Source organism: Lathamus discolor, chromosome 8 (assembly GCF_037157495.1).
Source record: "Lathamus discolor isolate bLatDis1 chromosome 8, bLatDis1.hap1, whole genome shotgun sequence".
Classification (NCBI taxonomy): Eukaryota; Metazoa; Chordata; class Aves; order Psittaciformes; family Psittacidae; genus Lathamus; species Lathamus discolor.
The window spans coordinates 22,274,435-22,295,302 of record NC_088891.1 but is presented as its reverse complement, the minus strand read 5'-3'; the positions used below and the strand labels follow the sequence as shown (position 1 = coordinate 22,295,302).

The 20,868-nt window shown below is 46.5% G+C and overlaps 1 protein-coding gene across 7 annotated transcripts in view; it reads left to right on the top strand.

Moving 5' to 3' along the window:
• The first annotated feature begins 517 nt into the window (after nucleotides 1–517).
• The window catches only part of LOC136019151 (zinc finger protein 592-like), a 40,535-nt gene continuing 20,184 nt past the window's right edge, over nucleotides 518–20,868 (top strand). The window contains exons 1-4 of one of the 7 annotated variants that reach the window (XM_065689046.1): nucleotides 518–610; nucleotides 1,350–1,490; nucleotides 1,594–1,705; nucleotides 4,664–6,972. In XM_065689046.1, the coding sequence (XP_065545118.1) occupies nucleotides 4,672–6,972 (2,301 nt within the window). In that variant the 5' untranslated portion in view covers nucleotides 518–610; nucleotides 1,350–1,490; nucleotides 1,594–1,705; nucleotides 4,664–4,671. Of the gene's footprint in view, nucleotides 611–899; nucleotides 1,491–1,593; nucleotides 1,706–4,663; nucleotides 6,973–20,868 lie in introns of those variants that run through there. The other 6 variants (XM_065689049.1, XM_065689047.1, XM_065689045.1 and 3 more) reach the window with 6 other exon arrangements.

Here is a 20,868-nt window from a genome sequence, read left to right as displayed (position 1 = left end):
GAGCAAGCTGCTCCAGTGGAAGGGGTCCCTGCCCGTGGCAGGGGCTGGAGCTGGAGGAGCTTTAAGCTTTAAGGTCCTTTCCAACCCAAACCAGTCTGGGATTCTATGATGCTATGAATTCCAGGTCATTTTGCCTAATTGTAAGCAAAATCACATCGGTGTTGATGCAGGGTACGGTGAGGAAGGAGATAAAAGACGAGGGGAGGTGACTGCAGTGGACGCCCTTCTACAAGAGAGGTTTCGGTGAGAAAACGTTGAAGACGGAGAAGCGCGGCCCCTCGGAGGCGTGAGGGGCCCCCGGGGCGCCCCCCGAGCAGGCCTGCCTGAGGGGCGCTGGGCACAGAGACACCGTCCGCTGCCGAGCCTGCCCGGCGCTCCCGCCCCGGCTGACAGCGCCCTTGGCTGGGCCCCGCCGGGCGGGGAGGCCGAGCCGGCGGCGCCGCGGGCCCGGCGCGGGGGGCGGTCCGCTGTGCCCCGGCCCGGCCCCGCCCCGCTCCCGGCCCCGCCCGCTGCGCTCGCCGCCATGTTGCGGCCGTTGGTGCCGGGTGCGGGGTGAGGCCTGTGCGGGGCTCTGGCGGCGGCGGGGCCCTCAGAGGAGCAGTCCGCGTGGGTGAGTGCCGCCCGCTCGGGCTTGGCCGCGCCGGGGCACGCCCCTCCCGCTCGCCCTCCGCCTTCCCTGCGCCCTCCCGCCGGCCGGGCGGGTGCTGCCGCCCCGCGGGCAGGGCGGGCGGCCCCGCCGCCGGCACACCGAGCCCTGCGCGCCCGTCTGCCCGCCGCACCGGCTCTTCCGGCCCGCGGGGCGCCCGCCGCTTTCTCCGCACCTCCCGATCCCCGGCTCCGCCGGCAGCTCCGGTCACGGCTCCGGCTGCCGGCCCGGACCCCACGGCGGTGCGGCGCGGCGCTGCGCTGCGCGGCCCGGTCCGGCGGTGCTGGGACAAACTTAACTTCGGCGGGGTTTGCCCACGTGCAGCCGGGGCCGCGGGGCCGCGCCGGGTGTCAGTGCCGGGGGGAGCGGGCGGCGGCCGGGGAGGCCCCAGGCCTTTGTCTTGGGTGGGTCGCGCCTGGGGACGGCAGCAGCGCTGCCACGGGCGGTGACCCCGAGCTCCCGGACCCGCTCGTAGCAGTGATACCGAACGGGGCTCCTGCAACTTCAGTGGGTGTTGCAGCACCGGGGCCCGTTTGGAGCCTCCGGTTTAATCTCCCACCAGCTGCCGTTCCCCGTTCCTGTACTTTCCCCATGGCCCTGACAGCCCCTGGGCGGCCTCTGCCTTGGTCTGCTTTGGCTGCTCCCAGTTGGCATGTACTGCTTGTGCTTCCTCAAGCCCTGCTCCTGCTCTCTGTCTTCCCAGATGATTCCCTGGCAGGCAAGCCCTCTCCACATCCCCTCTGCATCCCTCCAGGAGGTGCCATCCCTCCAGGAGGTGCCATCCCTCCAGGAGGAAGCCCTCTTCTGGACTGGTGAGAGCAGCCTTTGGCCGATGTTTTCCCATGTAACTCACTGCTATTTTACAGATTTACCAATATTTACTGTTAACGTTATTTTCCTGTATTATTTAACCTTGGTGTAATTGCATTTTCATGCTTTCCTTTTAGGTGGCAATCTTGAACCTCCTTCTTGAGCAGCATGGTACGCGCTGGTTTGAATGCTCCAGAGGAGCTACTGCAGAGCTCTGAGAAGCCCCAGGAATAGCACTGCTAGCGAAAGGTTTGTACGGTGTATGTGTGGTGTGCTGGTCCTGTGGTGCCTCTGCCTGGCTGCCACATCTTGAAGCTCAGCCACAGCCCTGAGGTTGTACAAACAGCCTCAACTAAGTTCACAGGGGTGTTTTTGATGGCTTGGAGGCTTCTAGGTTCCATGCTCCTTGGAGAAACGTGCTATAGCGCGGTTGGCTTTGCACATTGAAATACATGTGTTCTACTCTGTAACTCCTTCTTTGCTCATTTTATTCACCTCTTCTGTTGCTTTGGAAATCTCAACCTCCATGTTTTCACAGGCAAGCAGAGAAAGAAAACTCGATTTCAAGCTTGGGTTTGAAGGCAAGTCCTTTGCACAAGAAAGATGGAGGTTTCGTCTTTCCTCACAAAATAGTTTGCAGGAGGCTTTGACATAATTTCCTTTGATATGCTTCTGTTTGTTATCTGAGAACAGAAATAAATGGTGTTTAGTCAAAATTTTAAATTTGTTTCACTTAAAAGTCACTTTTGTCAGCCAGGTACCTACTTGGTCTTCTCTAGAATCTGAGTCAAGTTTTGCTTTGAGAATTTTAGCTTCATGTGTGACATGTTTAAGATGCAGTTTTGAGGAGAAATGCTTGAGTAGAGACTTGTGCTCTCATAATAGCAGAGTGTAGGATAGTCTTTCATAGGACTCAAAGATGTACACGAAAGCTTCTGAAAATGCACCATGTCTTCCAAGAAAAGCATATTTTGTAATGTTGCAGATACCTTGGGTTTATTTTGTCTGGTATTTTAAAGTAGTGCTGCGTCCAAAGAAGTGGATAGGTGGAAAAGTCAAGAGCGATTGGCAAGCTCCTTTTTCTCTATATAAACCTTGAGCATTACAGGTTATGGATGAAATGTCTTCCTTGTGGAAGGGTTTGTGTGCCAGAAATTTTGGGAGCTCAGTGGTGCCTTGCTGTCTCCCAGCTGGCGCAAGTTTTCTCACCAAAGGAAGAAGTTTTAGGTCAACAGTCTTTGCCAACTGCAGTAATCTGTGATGTTTCAGAAGTCTTTATCAAGTGCTAGTGATGTGAAGCATAAGGATAATCTTCTGAGCTTCCAGCCGAGCTACCTTGCTTAGGGATGGGATTGTAAAGTACTGCACAGCTGTCTGTGGACATTCATATTTGTGGTTTAATTTAAGAATGAGAACAAGTTTAAGCTAAACCACAGTGAGCCACTCTTAAGCCAAGTAAATCTCCACAGAATGTTTCGCAGTAGATTAACCAAAGCAACACTAACCAAAGCAACACCTATGGGGCTTGTCTGGAGGCATGGCTAAACTAAAGCTCAAAGACCGTTGTGTCCTCTTGTTCAAAGCTGAAGTGATTTTTCCTGGTCCAGCTCTGTAAAGTGTTCCCCATACCTGCAGTTTTAATGTGACACTTCACAAACATTTAAACCCAATTGTAAGTAATGAAAGCAGCCTTAAATCAGTGGCCTCTATCAAACAGCTCCTTTGTCTCCCTCCACTTTGTCCCAGGGTCCTTCTTTCTTCCTGTGCCTCTCCTCCCAGCTCTGCCCCCTTCTCCTGGGCTCTTGCCACCTTCTGTCTCCTTCACTTGCCACTGGCACTGGCAGCTCTGATGCGGCACAGGTCAAGTGAGCGTGGCAGGACTTACCTTGCCTGTGGGTGCTCTTTTCCAAGGAACTGGTGCTCTGCTGGCTCAGTTGACACTCTGTTGGTTTTTTGAGGTTTTTTTTTCCTCCCCTGCATACAGCATGCATCAGGTCACATAAATTGGGGGTTTAAATGGAACATGTATAAAATATTTGGGAAGTCCGTATATTGCCCCAACTTGAAAATGTTTTGATTAAGCAGGGGAAAACCACTATCCCTGACAATAGCAAACACAAATGTTCAAGTAATTCTGTGCTGTCAGTTTTCATTATGCATCTCATCAGAGCTTCATTATGGCTGTTATAGGTCTCTGTGGTGAGCATCTAAGTCTTCACTAACCTTCTGGAGGGCTTATAAAGAGAGAGCTGGCTGGGAACACCATTTCTTGTTATGATTTGAATATGATCCTTTATTCTGTCTTTGGCCAGTTTTGCCTCACATCCTTCCTTAATTAAGGATTGCGTGTGTTTCAGATAAATCCTGCTTCGTTTACCATGCTTTAAGCTGCTGTATTGAAATATTTACTGAAGACTTCTATTGTACAAATTGCTCTGGGTGGGAGTCATCTCACTTCTCTGGCCTATTTCTCTTGGGCCACCTGTTTACCGCTGCCTTTGTTCCTTGAAGTAGGACTGAATTCTTCAGAGAATCTGTTGAGAAATCAGCAGTGATTGTTGCCTATTAGCTTTAAAAAAAAACCAGCCAAACAAAAAAGAAACCCAGCACTGATGTACTTCCGGATCTTTTCTGTGGAGGCTCATGACAGTGGCTGTTTTGGAGTAGAGTTGCATCTGACAGGGTGAAAACATGTCCCCTGCACGAGCTTGGTGTCATTTAAAGGGTCATGTTTGAACAAGCTCTGTTCTCAGGGACTCTGCATGTTGCGTGCAGCACCAGGAGCAGCTTTGGTCACAGTCCAGAGGGGGCAGGTTGTGTTGCAGGACAGGATTGAACAGTTCCTGCCACTTGTCACCTGCCCCTGCCAGCTTGAGCAGGATGAGACCTGAGCTTTTGCAGATCCTCCATGTGCAGCAAGGTCAGGAGAGTTTCCTTCTCTGTAATGCCCTACAAATGGCACTTCTGTTTTGAAAGCTGTGTTGAAAAAGCTCGGCTAATATTTTTGTGTATAAACAGTCAATCTTGGAATAGTTAAAATAGAAACTAAAGTGTCTGCTGCAGATGTTTCTAGCCTTTGTACCTGCTGCGTTAGTGTTTTGGGCAGTTGTGGGTTTTGTCACATAAGATTTATGCAAATTAGTCTTACAAAGTCTGTCCTTGGGGAAGATGTACCTGACTAAGAATTTTTTTGTATTTTAATTATAGCTTTCATAATGGGGGACATGAAAACCCCAGACTTTGATGACCTCTTGGCTGCTTTTGACATCCCTGATCCGACGAGCCTTGATGCCAAGGAGACCATCCCACCAGCTGGGGAGGAGAATGAGAATCACCTGAAGTCATCAGGAATCTGCATCGATGAGAATGTGTCCTTATCCCACTCCGATGCTCCTGTTGTGAGTGTGATAGTGAAGAACACGAGTCGCCAGGAGTCCTTTGAAGCAGAAAAAGAGGGGAATCATCTTGGTACTGGTCTGCTACACAATGGGTTTCGTGGGTCTGATCTGCCATCAGAGGCTCACGCTTTAGTCCATAATTATGGCAAGTTTGAGACAACTTTTATTAATGGCGACAGCTCAAGAAGTTACTCTGATAAACTGGAGCAGTCCAAGTCAGAGCCTTTGCCAACATTTAGTCAGTTTAGCCCAATTTCCAGTCCTGAACCAGAGGATGCATTCAAAGAGAACAGCATCGGTGATAAACCCAAACATGCCCAAACCCCGTATTTTCCACCACCTTCAATGTATATACCAACAGGAGCTTCAGTACTAGATCATCTTAGAAAGGTACCAGAGCCTGAATTGAGCATGTTTGATCAATACTGTAAAAAGGAACAAAAGATGGAAATGCACTGCCAGCCGGCAAATAGGCCGGAAATGAGCAGGAGAGAACAAGACAAAGCAGCAGAGAGGTTTTTGGAGTCAAGCAAGGACTTGGTAGATACCAATAGCTTTCTTGGAGAAGGCTTGGTGTTTGGAGACCTCCCTCACAATAATTTAGGAGAAAAGGGGTCTGTGCCCGAGCTGAACATGTCTTCATCGATACCACCTCGCCAGAGGTTAAAGCCAACTCATTCAAAGTTGTCATCCTGCGTGGCAGCGTTAGTAGCTCTTCAGGCCAAAAAGGTTGCATGTATTCCAAAAGGCGAGCAACCAAATATTACCAAGGAACCTGGTCCTTTTAAGGACGGGATGAAGGGAAGTCCAAAAATGCCCAAGTCACCAAAGAGTCCCCGAAGCCCTTTAGAGGTGGTAAGAAAGGCCAGCAAGCAGCCCGAGAGTCCTCAAAGCGTGTGCAGTGACAGCAGTGGGAAAGGCTCTCCTTCCTTGGCAGCTGGCTCTCCGCCAGCTATTCCCAAGGTTAGAATAAAGACTATCAAGACATCTTCTGGTGAAATTAAAAGAACTGTAACTAGAATTTTGCCAGAAAACGATGAGTTGGGCAAATCTTCAGAAGAGTCGCCTGTGGAAACGTCATCTGCTGAAGAGTTTATAAAATCTTTTCCATCCCCTGACACTAGTGTAGTTATGGAAAGCGAGGCCAGCAAGAATTTGGCCAAAAATGGGGCTACTGTGGCTATCCAGCTGTCAAGCATAACAAGTCCTTACGCAGATAGCATGAAAACAGATATTGCTGCAAACAGCACGTGTACTGTGTCTTTATCTCCACTGCCAAACTGCGGCAGTGGTGCCATAAAAGTAGGTGTTAAGAGGCAGCAGCAGGGTATCGTGATGCAACCATCCAGTGTCACCACCTCTAGCCTTCTTCCCAAAGCCGTGCACTTGGCAAATCTCAACTTGGTCCCACATAGTGTTGCTGCTTCTGTTACGGCAAAGTCATCCACACAGAGGCGAAGTCAGCCTCAGGTGACACAGATGTCTGTGCCCCTGGTGCATCAAGTCAAGAAAGCTGCTCCTGTCATCGTGGAAGCTTTTAATAAAGTACTACACAGTGCCAATCCAGTGCCGATCTATACTCCAAACCTTAGTCCTCCACCTGACACCAGTATTAATTTACCTGCCTCTGGGTACTGTTGCCTGGAATGTGGGGACTCATTTGCCTTAGAGAAAAGCCTGACTCAACACTATAGTAGACGAAGTGTTCATATCGAAGTCATGTGCACTCAGTGTTCAACTATGCTACTTTTTTTTAATAAGTGTAGCTTGCTTAAACATGCCAGAGATCATAAGAGCAAAGGATTTATCATGCAGTGTTCTCAGCTGCTAATGAAACCAATTTCCTTAGACCAAATGTTTTCACCTTCTCCTATGAGCTCTTCAGCCTCTCTGGCTCCTCAGACTTTGCACTCGCCCTCTCCTTCACGTAAGCCCAGTGCTGCCTCAGGAGGTGGGGTAGGAATTTCTGCTAACACTCAGCCAGCCTTGCCTCTCTATACGGACCCATTGAGACTAATCCGTCATGGACTTAAGTGTTTAGAGTGTAACAAGCAGGCGCAGGATTATGTTGCTTTAGCAGCTCATTACCAGAGAACCTCAGAAGATAATGAGAGACTGGTAAGTCATCATTTTAATGTTATTACTTAAATCTCTCTGAGTTTAAAGAGATTGTTCTCTGGGGGAAAAATAGGCATCGTAGTGGCTTTGTCTAAAAAAGGGCTTTTGGAAAGGATTTGGGATACACACAAGCCCAGGCATGTGCGCATGAAGAGTGTTCAGTGTTGCTTGCTTGTCCTCTTTTTACCCTTTGCCCGCAAAAAGAGGGTAGTAAGGAGGCAGTGGAGATCCTTGAGCATCGAAGGAAGGTGCTGGAGATCAAAGATCACTTGGATGAGGTGCGCAAGAGTGCTGTAGGGGAGGACCAGCAGAGAGTTACCTGAAACAGGTTTTTGTGCTCCAGGCGTGGCTGGAGGAGTTCTGACACAATTTAATTTTACCTTTTCTAGAACTTGTGCCAGAATCTGTGTAACACTTTGAACAATGGGAGCTGTTTCCCCTGTTAGTGTGGTAAAGTGTGTATTGGGACAGAACTGGCTGAGAGGTAAGAGGTGTGGTGTGTAGGGTAAACGGTTTTGGTTACTTTTGCAACTTTAGGTGAGAGAGGGACGAGTCATGTTTCTAAAGGAGGGCTTATGAGCCTTGTGATGTTTTCCTGCCTTGCTCCAGTGCTGCCTTGCTTGGGTCTCCATCACCTTTGCAGATCTCCCTCATGGGTGCAAATGCAGGGTCTGAATCCTCTTTGAAACTCTTTAGTTTCTACTGATGAAGAGGAGGAGATGCTCTTTGTTCTGTACCAAGACCATACACATTGTTTATGTTTTCTGCTTTGTAAGATGGGTTCAATCCTGTGTAAATGTAAGCCAACCTCAAGTTGACCAGGACGAGGAATCATTTCTCCTTATCTCTTCAGATGAGGTGAAAGCTTTCCATATTGCTGTGGCTGCCAGCACAGCTGGCAGGCTCCCAGTGCAGTCTCCTCCACAAGCTCCACAGAGAAGAACTCTGTGTCAACATGGGACATTTGAGGAGATGACCACCAATCCCTGCCATGACCATTGTAGTACTTGCATACTCCAGGCTTCTCTTTGCTTGTTAAATGGCTTATAGGAGTGTTGAGGTTGCTGTGGTCATGTTGAGATTTTTTTTTGTTGTCTTCCTCTTAAATTCAGTACCATCAAAAAAAAAATAAAAATGGCTGGATGTTTTTTATGTTGTAAAAGATGGTGAGGCCAGAAGGCACCAGCGTGGCTAGAGTTGCACTCCGTGCCCAGGGCAGAGCAGCAAGCGCTGTGCTCTGCCAACACCCAAACTTACTCTTCAACTTTAATGCAGTTTTAGGAAATGTCAGCAGTCTGGAATCTTCACCTTCAGGTGGTAAGATATAATGCTCCAAAGGGAGCTAAAATGTTAATCGGTCACATTAAAAATGTATTTCCTATTTTTGTTGTGGGATTGTCAATTCAAGAGCATTTTAAAGAGAGAAGGAATGTCTGCTAGTAAGTATTTTTGGCTTGTAATCAAATAATTTATTCTGTAACTTAAGAAAAGAGTTTAAGCTTCACTTCAAGTTAGCTCTACTAGATGGGAGATTGGTTTTGTAGTATTTTTCTGCATAGAAGCATTGACAAACTGAGAAAAGAGGCAATGTTAGATGTTGTAAAACCATCTCCTCCTCCCTGTTTGATCTTCCCATGCTCATACTCAGTGGGATGCATGCATTGCTCCGGGAGTCCTTCTCCACTGTGTCTGCTGTCCTCCAGGCTGCCTGGTGGTCTCTATGCTGTTCCCAGAACATCTGTTTCAGCAAAGCTGTTTCATTTCTAATGGAAATACGAGTTTGTACCCATATGCCTGTAATTGCGTGCCTCCAGATTTAGCAGTAGCTAATGGAAGCCATCTCTCTGTCTTCTAGCAGTACCCAGGGTATTTGGTGTCATTGGACTAAGAGGTAAAAGGATGGGTAAAATTCAGTGGTCTGCGGTAGATGGGTGCCATGCTCAGCTTCTCTGAGCAGCTCAAGGAAGAGGGTGTACATTGCCAAGTGTCTTACTTAGGTAGCAGACTGCATAATAAGGCATGAGAAGCCAAAGGTGTTGCAAATCAGGGGTGTTAATGAACTCAGTCTGATATTAGACATGGTTTTAGAAGGAGATAGACATATGGGCTGTTGGAGTATGCATTGCAAGCTCCTGAAACAGGAAAGCATGAACTGGCTGAATCCATTCCAAGTAGATGCTGTGGACAGCCGTAACTCTGCATTAATGAAGCTGATTTCTTGGGTTGCTGTGTTTAATTTGGTCAGAAAAAGGAGGAATATTGGTAGGAGGTGGAGGTTATCAGTGAGTGTTTACAGAACACTTTCTTTTGTGGTGGAAGTGGTTGAAAACTCTGGTTTCCATCTCTAGAGTGGCAGTGAAACTGTTTTTGAGGAAGGCATTACTGTAACGTCTGTATTCAACATAACACATCCTGTGTGCCCCCTGTAGTGGATAAAACCATTATGTCTGCATGGCAGAAGGTCTTGATTTCTATATTGGTACTTCTAGTTAAAAAATAAGGTACAGCAGTGGTTGTTGTGTACCCCGGCGTGATCTGGAGCACACTGCTGTTGCAGGACAATCTGCAATGCTGTTAACAGTTGTGGGCAAGCTCAGATGTGAACTGCATCCCTAGATCTCAGGAGACTATTTAGTATTTATCATGATTTTGCACATTTGAGCAAAAACTAGTGTGTGTTTCTTCCTTCACACCTCATGTTTTTCTCACTGTATTCAAACACCGGTTCAGAAGCAACTATGGGATTTGAGGGAGAGATTGCAGTTATTTCTTAAAGCTAACAAAAAATTGCACTGTAATATTTTGTTGGGTTTTTTTTAATTTAATTTCTTACTTAGTCCCAGAATTTAGACACAAGCACTTTGCCATGCCTTCTTATTGAGAAAGTATGGAGTATCTTGACATTTTCTGTACAAAGTTATGGCTTGATTAATGCCTTTTAAAGAGCTTCAAGAGGTAGCAGGGCAGGTCCCCACTGTATTATGGCCTAAAGCTTATCTGTGACTATTCAGATGCCTGGTACCAGACTATACCAAAAAAGACGAGTCTTGGGAAGGCTAGGTGGATGCGTAAGGGAAGGAGCATCTTTGGCTGAAGATGAGGGGTGAAGTTGATTTATCTGTAGCACCTGGGTTTGTATTAGAAGATGGAGGCCCCTGACCTGTGGAAAATAAACTAGGTGGATTTTTGATTGATGTTCTTAGAAGCTTTTCTGTTAAAGGACCCCAAATCTGGATTATTAACCATGACAGGCGTATCTAACGTGACCGTAACTTGAGAAACTGAGCAGACTTTGAAGTGATCAGTTATAGTGCTTTTAGCTCAAAAACCTTTTAAGATGTGATATGAATGGGTATGTCAACTTGTTAAGAAGGAAGGATTGATCCAGTGGGTTTGATGAAGAAAAGAAATAGCAGGAAAAAGACTTATTTTTCAGTATGGTGTCTTCAGTTATCCAGAAGCTGGAGGACGAGCAAGCTGCAGTCAGAGACAGCAGTGATTGGACTGGAGAGGGGGAGCAGCCTAAGCTGGCTCTGCTCCATGCGAAGACTTATCCTGTGTTGATACTTAAGGCTTCTCACTTCAGCTGGCATTTCTTACCATGACTCTATGAATTACTTTGACATCTTTACACTTCCATGTAGCTATTTTAAAGGTGATTGTTGGGTTTTCTGTCTGTTCCAGTTGATGGCTTGGGAAATACTTGGTATTACATTTTTGAAGGGCCTTGGGTAAAGCCCATATTAATAGGATAGATAAGGGGTAAATGACTTTTCCAGGTGTGTGCAAAATGAGAATGATGTGGCTGAGTCACAGTTATTTTGAAGGAAAGCAAAGATATGTATGTGGTTTGGGCAGCAGGGAAAGGAGGAGATTTGGAACAAGTGAATAGGAAGAGAGGGGGATGATGCTGTGGTTAAGAAGGTGGAGTGGCAAGACGTTCAGCAAAATGATTGAGAACTTGGCCTTAATACTGTATTTTAGACTTGTGGTGGCTACATGATAGAAGTTGTTCAAAGTATGGCAGGGGAATCCTACCTGGCTAATTATTATATCGAATATGTGTAAGATTAAGGCAGGTCTTCTCAGCTGAATACCATAGTGGGATCTCTGTGGCTTGCAGTGAGGATACAGACTTTGAGAACTGTGAGTTAATCCACTTCAGAAATAACAGAGAACAGTATTTAGTGGATTTATGTTTTGAGTGGATCGTCTCAAGGGCTCATAGTTACTTTGCCTTTTTTTTGAGACCGGTGAGGCCAATTTTGCATCTTTTTGCAAGCTTGTGAATCAAGTTGCTCGATGGGTTTACTGTTTTTTAATCATAGAACAGCAAGAAGAAAGCAGTATGTGAATTCAAGTATCTGGTAGGTTGGATTTTGTTCAAACTAGAAGCTGTGCTTTATGCAGACATTATGCTTTTCCAGATGTTCAAAAGGTGGTAGCAGATGTTTGGTGTAATTTCAGGTCTGTTTGGTCTGACTATGGCAGTATTACATTCTAGAGCAAGATTTATTTTTTTTTTTTTTGCGGAGGGGAAAGCATTATTAAATAGGTGTAGTTAATGCCAAATCAATCTGATACACATATTCTAATTTATTTTTGGAGTAGAGAAGTGAGTAGATACTAATCTCCTTGATGTTCAGTGAGCTAGTTGTTAAAAGAGTGCCATATGGGGAACAGCCATACTGAAGAAGTTGAATCATGAGGAGTCAGGAGGTGGCTGATCTCTTTTCCCAAGGGATGAGTGATAAGACCAGAGGAAACAGCCTCAAGCTGCATCAGGGGAGGTTTAGATGGAGCTGAGGAACAATTCCTGCCCCAGAGGGTGCTCAGGCATTGGAACAGGCTGCCCAGGGCAGGGCTGCAGGCACCGTCCCTGCAAGTGTTCACACACCGTGGAGACGAGGCCTCAGTGCCATGGGGCAGTGGTGGCCTGGCAGTGCTGGGGAATGGTTGAACTTGATGATCCTACAGGTCTTTTCCAACCTGGTTGTTTCTATGATTCTATGAGGGTTTGGAGCAGAATTGGGTAAAAGGGAGGTAACTGGGGATGGGTTGCTTGTGAGACCTCTCAAGTGATGCTTACAGGATACCTCTGCAGTGAATGTTTGTGTTAAGGACCTTGGAGCATGCACATGTAGATAAAATTTGCTCAACCAACAGAGTAAGAAATCATGGAAAATCGGGAATATTTTACAGGTGGACCTAGGTGATCCTGGTAACCAGGTAGGAATTGGGATAAAGGAACTGAAAAGCAGGGTGTTTTTGTTTGGTCTGAAATAACTCTGACCTGGATGATACTGATGCAGGGGATTTATGTCAACCTGCAGTACTAGTCCAGGCTGCATTAATACTCCCTGTCGCCGCTAGAAATAACCTAGCTGGAGGAAAGTGTATTGTTTTGTTGGTTAGGGATAACCTGGAAGAATGACCAGAGAGCTGGAAACAGGATTTCTGGAGAGGAAATTAAAAAAACCTTTGAGTTTAGGTTGGCAAAGGCCTGGTAAGTTAGGGTGAGTTTCCTTCAGTACTGAAGTGGACACAGTCTTAGGGTAAGGGTTGTGACACTTTTCCTCAACCAGAAACTGTATCTGTAAGTAAGAGCTTCCTGTACTTGCAGGGATCTCCCTGGGTAGTTCCTTAGCATCCAGCAGGCTTTTGTAGCTTTCTCAGGGCTGGACTCAAATTACAGGAGATGAACAAAACCCCTGTAGCTCCTGGTGCCTTCATCTTAGATGTGGTTTTCCTGATGGGGTGAGAGTGGATACAGAGGACACTGTATCTAGTATGATGTTTATATAAAGAGCTTTTTTAAACTTGGGGGCAAGAATGATATAAGAACAGACTGAAATAGATTTACACCGAAAATCAGAGGATGGTCGACAGTCATCAGAAGAGTGAATTCTGGATGAGGTTTGCAGCAGAAGTAACTAACAAAAGCCACAAACTGGTTTTGAGACAGAGCTTGTTTGGTTTTTTGGCAAGGACAGACCAGTGCACAATAACGTACAAGAATTCAAAGTACTTCCTGACCCTCTTGGGCATAATTGTCCATCTACTGGTAACCAGAGATGTTTCATACGTTTTTGTGTGTCTTTTTTGACTTGACCACCCAAAATCCACCAAAGTAGATAGGAACTTGAATAAAGTACAAAACACAAACCTCTGAAGGACCTCTGAATTTTCTTGCATTTTTGTGCTTTTGTTCTCCCTGCTCCCCTTTCTTCTTCTGTCACCCTTTATTTGTCCAATAAGAACAATTCAATGAGTCGTGACATATTCTGTTTATGTACCACCTACACTGGAGTTATTTAAAAGCAATTTTATTGCTGCCTTTTGTTTATATTCTTCCTTCTCCCTCTTAAATCAATGTTTTATAATTTATTGGCTAAAATTTGCCAGAAGCTAGTAGGACCACATGCTGCGCTGGTAATTTCCCAGCAGCAAAGTAGAAGGAGAAAGACAGCAGCCATACCCTTCCCCACCTGTAACTCTCCCCTCCCCATGTTCGTGTTTTAATTTAGAAAACTAGAGAATTGAAAATCAACCAAAGTTCCTTTGGCCCCAGCAAGCACTGCTTTCTCCCTCTCCCAAAGCAAGGGTGGTCAATGCAGTTTTTGGGTACAAGCGAGGACAGATTTTGTTTTATATGGGAATTTTCCCTCTGGATTTTGCAGAAGGAAAGGGATGGAGGGTGTTGTGATGAAAGCATGTTGAGGGAATGGAGCTCCAGGGAGGGATCGCTGGGAGCACAGACAGAGATGAGTGGCAGGATAGGAGCCAGAGCTTGCACTGAGGCCATAATAGAGCATTGGGATGAGGTGGAGGAGTGGACAGGGAGGAAGAAAACTTGTGTGCGGCTCTATGGTCTACTTAAATCAGTGTGTGATCACTTCCACACAAGGTGACAGTCCTACCCTGTTCTTCCCTGCCCAGGCTTGCTGGCCTGGCCCTGGTGGTCGTACAGCCTTTGGAGGAGTAAGACCAGCTTGGGGGAAGAAAATGGGCATGGGTGCAAACTGGGATCCAAGGCATAGCCAAGAGCAAGGAGGAGAGGAGAACTGGAGACAAAACCAGAGTCTGTCTCAGGTAGGATGGAAGCTGATGTTGGAAGCTGGTTGTCTTCTGGCACTGAGACAAAAGCTCCTGCTCCCTTGTTCTTTTTCCATGTGGGCATCAATGATGCTGCCAAGAGCAACCTAGAGAATATCAAAGCTGATCACAGAGCTCTGGGAGAAATGGGCAGGGGATGAGAGCCCAGGTGCAGGTCTGCTCAATGTTGTGGGAGAGGGAAAAGGGTGCAAAGAGGAGATGGTCCGCTGAAGTCTCTAATGCTGATGCACACAGCATGGGGAATAAACATGAGGAACTGGAGAACTGTGTGCAATTGCAGGGTTTTGATGTTGGCAGCACAGACGTGGTGGGACAGCTTAGATGACTGAAGTGTTGTGATGGAGGCACCCAGGCTCTTCAGGATACAGGCCAGGAAGACGGGGAGGGGGAGTTGTCCTTTATGTGAGGCAGCATCTGGAGTATGTGGAGCTCTTGCTTGGGAATGGGTGAGGTTGGGATTAGAGCATACCAGTATGGGTGACATTGTAGTGGCTCTCTGCTATAGATATATGCATATATATATATATATATGTCACCTGACCAGGTGAAAAAGTGGACAGCTGGAAGCAGTCTCACATTCACAGACCCTGGTCCTAATGGGGATCTTCAGCCACCCTGATATGTGCTAGTGGGACAGCCCAGCAGGGCGTAAACAGTTTGGGAGGTTCCTGGACAGCATCGATAACAAATTCCTGAGCCATGTGATAGTGAAGCCAAGGAGGAGAGATTCTTTGCTGGACCTCCTGCTCAGCAGCGAGAAGGACCTACTGGGGACGTGAAGGTCAAAACCAGCCTTGGCTGCAGTGACCATGAGATGGTGGAGTTCAGGGTCCTGAGGACAAAAATCAAGGTCACAGGAGTGGACTACAGATGATCAGACTTTGCCCTCTTTAGGCATCTGCTTGAAACAGTCTGATGTGATAAGGTCCTGGAGGGAAGAGAAGTTCAGGAAAGGAGGTTGATATTAAAGGGCCACCTCCTTCAGGCTCTAGAGCAATCCATCCCAGCAAACAGCAAGTCATGCAAAAATGTCATGATGCCTGCTTGGATGAACAAGGAGCTTTTGGCAAAACAAGCCCAGCCTGACCCCAAGCAGTGATTGGCATCTTGCAGCCAACTTCCCCCCAGTTTCTATACTGGGCATGATGTTCCATGGCATGGAATATGCCTTTGGCTAGTTAGGGTCAGGTGTCCTGTCTCTGCTTCCTCACAGCTTCTTGTGCCCCTCCTCACTGGCAGAGCATGGGACACTGAAAGGTCCTTGACTCGGGTAAGCACTGCTCAGCAACAGCTAAACCATCACTGTGTTACCAGCATTGTTCTCAAACTGAAGCCAAACCACAGCACAGCAACAGCTACTGGGAAGAGAATTAACTCTATCCCAGCCCAAAGCAGGGCTCCATACAAGAGGCAGAGCAGTTCACTGTTGGGTGTGGTGGGTCAATGTTGGTTGGGTGCATGCCAGGCACCCGCCAGCTGCTCAGTCACCCCCTTCTCAGTAGGCCCAGGGGAGAAAATGAGACCAAAGCCTTGTAGATTGAGTAAAGGACAGGGGGATCGCTTACCAACCACCATCACAGTCACAACAGGCTCGTGTTGGGAAATGAATTCATTGCCAATGAACTGTAGCAGGGTAGGATAGTGAGAAATAGAAAGCAAGCTATAAACACCTTCCCCACCGGTGAGAAGTGAAGAAAGAGTCAGGAGTGAAGCTGAGCCCCCTTCTTGCTGGGGCACTGCATCCCCTGAGTGATGCAGGAAAATGGGGGTTGTGGTCAGTTTATAACGTTTTATCTCTGCTGCTCCATCCTCCTCACATTCGTCCCCTGTTCTAGCACGGAGTCCCTCATACAGGGACACTCCTTCACAGACTTCTCCAGTGTGTGTGCTTCACACAGGCTGCAGTTCATCATGAACTGCTCTGGTGTGTGTCCCTCCCATGGGGTGCATCCTTCAGGAGCAGGCTGCTCCAGCCTGGGTCCTTCTCATGGGGTGCGTCCTTCAGGAACAGGCTGCTCCGGTGTGCATCCATCCCATGGGGTGCATCCTTCAGGAGCAGGCTGCTCCAGCGTGGGTCCTTCCCATGAGGTCACAAGTCCTGGCAGCAAACCTACTCCAGTGTGGGCTCCTCTCTCCATGTGGCCTCAAGTTCTGCCAAGACAAGAGCCTGCTCCAGTGCAGGCTTCCCATGGGGTCACAGCCTCCTTCAGGGCACTTCCACTGTGGTCCTTCATGGGTTACAGGGGGACAGCCTGCATCACCATGGTATTCATGATGCTCTGCAGGAGAATCTCTCATCTAGTGCCTGGAGGACTTCCTTCTTCACCCACCATGGTGTCTGCTGGCTGCTGGGCTGTCTCACATCTTCTCATTCATCTCTCCCAGGAGTTGCACAGCATTTTTTACCCTTTCTTAAATATGTTACCACAGAGGCACTGCCCTCATCGGTGATGGGCCCAGCTTTGGCCAGTGACAGGTCCTTCTTGGAGCTGGCACTGTCCAACATGGGGCAGCTTCTAGCGTCTTCTCACTATGGACTGAGAAAATTCTGAATTAAGCTTATTTGATGTGAAATTGCCTAAGATCTGTGATGCTGGTGTTTTTTTTCCATTGCCGTTCTACTTTGTTTCCTAAAACTGTCAAGTTTCTAAGTCTACACTGACACTTTAACCAGGGATTTTTTTACATACACAAAAACATATTTTGTGTTTACTGAACAGCCTTATTTTCCAGCAAATAAGGTTTTAATTGAATGCCTTATTTTATTGAGGCTTAAGCACCCTGGTGTGTGGGATGATTTAAATGTGTGTGTGTAGGAGTTGGTCTTGGTGAAGGTCTGAGGAGGACACAAGGTTTGGGAGTGTGTTGGGCAGTGAGTGAGGTGCAGAAATACAAATAAGGGTGAACAAGGTGGACAAGAGGAGATGGGATGCACTGATGGGGCAGAGAATGAACAGATGAAAGAGGGAATAAGCTGGAGGTAGCAAAAGAGAGGATGGATGGGAGAAGTTCTGGATTGAAGATTGTCTTGTGGTCATGTCCTTCAGACTGAAGGCCAAGCAGACTCCCTCAGTGGCATTGGCTCCACAGGCTGACATCAATCTTAAAATAGGCAACTATAACCAAGGAAATAAACTATCTTTGCTGTGCTTGGGTATGACAGCATAAGAGTGTATAGGAGTTAAGGACTGGACTTGACATGTATTCTGTCACTGAAACTTGAAAGCACTGATTTTAGCTTGTCAGTTGGGTTCTGGATTTTTCTTCCTCAAATTAAGAATATCGAGTTTCTGTTGCAGGTTTTTTTCATCTGTAAATTCAGCATGCTAATGCAGTGATGCCTGTTCATTTTAAGAGAGCCTGGGCAGGGGTATGGTTTGGTTATTACAATGACAGCAAGAGAAATTCTCTGCTCACCACTTCTCAAATTGTTAAAATTTTATGTAGCAGCATTGTAACCTGGATGATTGAACTAAACCAAGTCAAAAACAATCTTCCAAGCATCTGGATCTTGGCTGTAGCATGGCCCAGCAACAGTCATACTGGTGGAAGGTAGTGAAGGAGAGCAGAGTTGTAGAGGTGAAGGTGTTGAGACCAGCTGTGCTGCCAGAGCCAGAACATCACGCCGCTGCATGCTGGAGATTCTGGAGCATCTACAGTGAAGGATGCAGGTTCCTGGCATTTATCCCAGTGAGGCAGCAGGTGAAGGCTAATATGAAGTTAAAGGTTAACTTTAAATAGTATTTCACTGCAGTTTTTTTAACAGCAGCAGCAGCATCCTGCTAATCTCCAACTGCCTGCAACCCCTTGGTTGCAGAAGTATCAGCTGCTCCTGCAGCTCTGCCTACAGTAGAAAAATCAAAGCTCACAAAAGGCTGGATTTGGGAAGAACTGGGGGTGTGGGGCAGTGCTAGCAGGGGATTTTTGGTTTGAATATGTAAAGGGCAAGAGTTCTTTAAAACATTTACATTCCAAAAGTATAATTTCTGTTCCCCTCTGACTGTTTCACTTTGAGTCCTTAGCATTTTTTTCCCCTTCAAATTCAGAGATGGTTAGGCTTATGAATCTTTCTTGTCTTTCATAGCCTTGATCCCATGCCTTAGGGTTGGTGCAGCCCTGTGTTTTCAGCTGAAGCTGCACTGCATGATGATCAGATCAAGGAGGATCTTTGTAGTCTGGAATAATCTCTTTAATAGGCATGAAATTTGGCATCATTTGACTCTGTAACAGCAAAAGCACTCTAAACCCAAAGTAAAGTTTCAGTGCTTGTGCTGAAGCCATTCCCTTTCCTCTTGTGCACTGCATGCAAGTTTCATGCTCTGAGTTAATTTTTCAGTGGTGTGTTGATAGGCATCATGCTCTTGCTGCTCACAGGCTTTATCTGAGTGAGAAAAGTGGCCTCAGGAATTCTGTGGTGATCCCTGCATGTGAGAAGATGGGAGTTGCTCTGTCTCTCTGATCTGGTGGCAGTTAAAAGAAAACATTCTCATGAATGGATCAAATTTGATGCCAAGTTGTGTGGTCAGTCCTGTCAATGAAACAGAAAGGTTAGTGGTGCCACCTCTACACAACCACTTTGCAGAGCAAAACTGTGTTAACTATAAATTTCTTGATTTACAAACACGTCTGTGGCCACAGGGTTGGGTTTAACAGATGAACCTTTTTGGAGCCGTGGGTTTTTTCAGCCTTCATTCTACTTCAGTGAGTATTTTAATTTTTTCCCCCTTCTGAAGAAGCTTGCAAGTAAAAATGGGAATAAAATCAAGTATTCTGCCTCAGCTGAACATCTGAGCATTTCTCTGTGTGTGGATGTGTCTTCTGGAAGAAAAGCCCAAATGAGATGTGGCAGGCAAACCGGAATTAAAGAAAACTTATAATAAATAACTCTTGATTAAAGTGTAGATTATGGGAGTATATGAAAAACACAGACATTACACAACTCAAAATCATATCCTGGTAACATGCTTTAGAAATAACTGGCTAATGGATGTCTCAAATTGCTGCCAGACTTCTTTGAGAAGTCATGGAAAACTAGGAGAGAGATAAAAATGTGACATCTGGAACCCAGTTACAATTTCTCATAAAAAGCAGAAGAATTGCAAAAGAAAAAGCTGCTCCAGCTCCAAGATGAAGCCTTCAGTGGTGAAGCTCACAGGCAGCTGCACTTTTGCCCTGACAAACGCAGCAGCTCCTGGCATGGAGTGGATGACTGGACCCCCCTGTCATACCCTGGGCAGGATTTCTGGCCTCACATCTTCTGCAGGTGTTAAGAAAATTATAAGCGTGAGCATAAAAATGCTGGTAATAATTTTTAATCTCTACTGTACCTTCTTCAGCTCTTCTGTCTTCCTTGGTTGATTCAATAAAAAAATCCAACCTGCCATTTCTTTACCCGGTCACTCAGCCCTCTATGGTCTTTTTGCAGTTCTTTGTGGTCAGCCCTTATCTGTAATCTCCTGAGTTACTGGGTTATGATCATCAATCTTTGCCATTTCACTTCTCATTTCCCTTTCCCAGATATTTTGAGACTATTTCAAAGAGCCCAAATTCCAGGAGAACTTCCTGGGGACCCTCCTTCATCAAAAGACTGTTGGTTTATTCCTTTCTTTTTGCCACTTATTTATTTAAGCACAAACCTTCCTCATACTGTGGGAGCTTAGTTTCCTTAAAATCCTTTCGTGAAGGGTGTTGCAAAATGATTTTGAAATCCAGGTAGCCTGTCTCACCTGCAGGTCAGATTTTCCTTACCCATGTGGTTGTTGACTCCTCTGGAGAACTTGGATAGGTTTGCGAAGCAGGAGGAGAGAATCTTGCATTGACTTTTCCAAAGTACAGAAGTAGTGCTTGTTAAAGATGACAGTTTCCTTATTCTTACTAATGTGTCCTGTGACTCATCGCTCTTCATTTTGTCTGTTTACTCCCCAGCTTCTTGACTCTTCCACAGGATGATCTGAACTCAGAGGCTTGGGCTAGTTTTAGTTCCCCCTGCAGAGCGTGGGGTCAGTGTGGGAATCCTTCCAGCTTCTTCCCCAGCATCTGCACACGCAAGAAATTCAGTTTTTTATCCTGGCTGAGTTTTGCTTTTTATTCCCATGTCATGTGTATGCACTCTCTGGCAGGCTTCCTACTCTAGTAAGCCTGAAGAAGATAACCACTAGTTTTGAAGCCTCTTGCTAGCTGTCCTCCAAACTTTTCTGCCATACATGGGCATGGGTTTGGTACCTAACAAGCCTTTCATGTAATGCGGGAGGAGTAGTGAGGTCCCTTTTGCTGGACCTGACCAGCAAAAGGCAGCTGAAGCTGCCTCCTTTGCTTCTGCACTTGCTGTGCAGGTGGCTGATGGCACGGACCTGGCCATGCTGTGCCCCATGGGCCGTGTATTCCTGCATCCTCCATTGTGTCTTCATTTGTTTGTTGTTGTAAATGCCATTTGGAAGTAAATTCTAGTGGGTCTTTTCCACATCAGCCCTGGCTGCTGTGTTTAATCGTCCTGGGTCTACTGAGTGGTGCTGCTGAAATGCTGTGTTTCTAAGCATAGGCACCAAACACAACTAAATGATCAGCTTTGTGCCCCATCAGCAGAGCTGGCATATTAAACCTTTAATTAAAAGTAGTTTATAGAAGAATATTGCCCATGACAGAGTGGTATTTGGAGACTACTGCCCGCTTGTACCTTGGTTTGTGGCAGGGTCAGCTGGTGTCTTAAGTCATCCCTTCACTTCGGTTGGGTGGGCGCAAAGTAACAGTAGGAGCACAAGCGCAGTGCAAAGGGTATAGGAT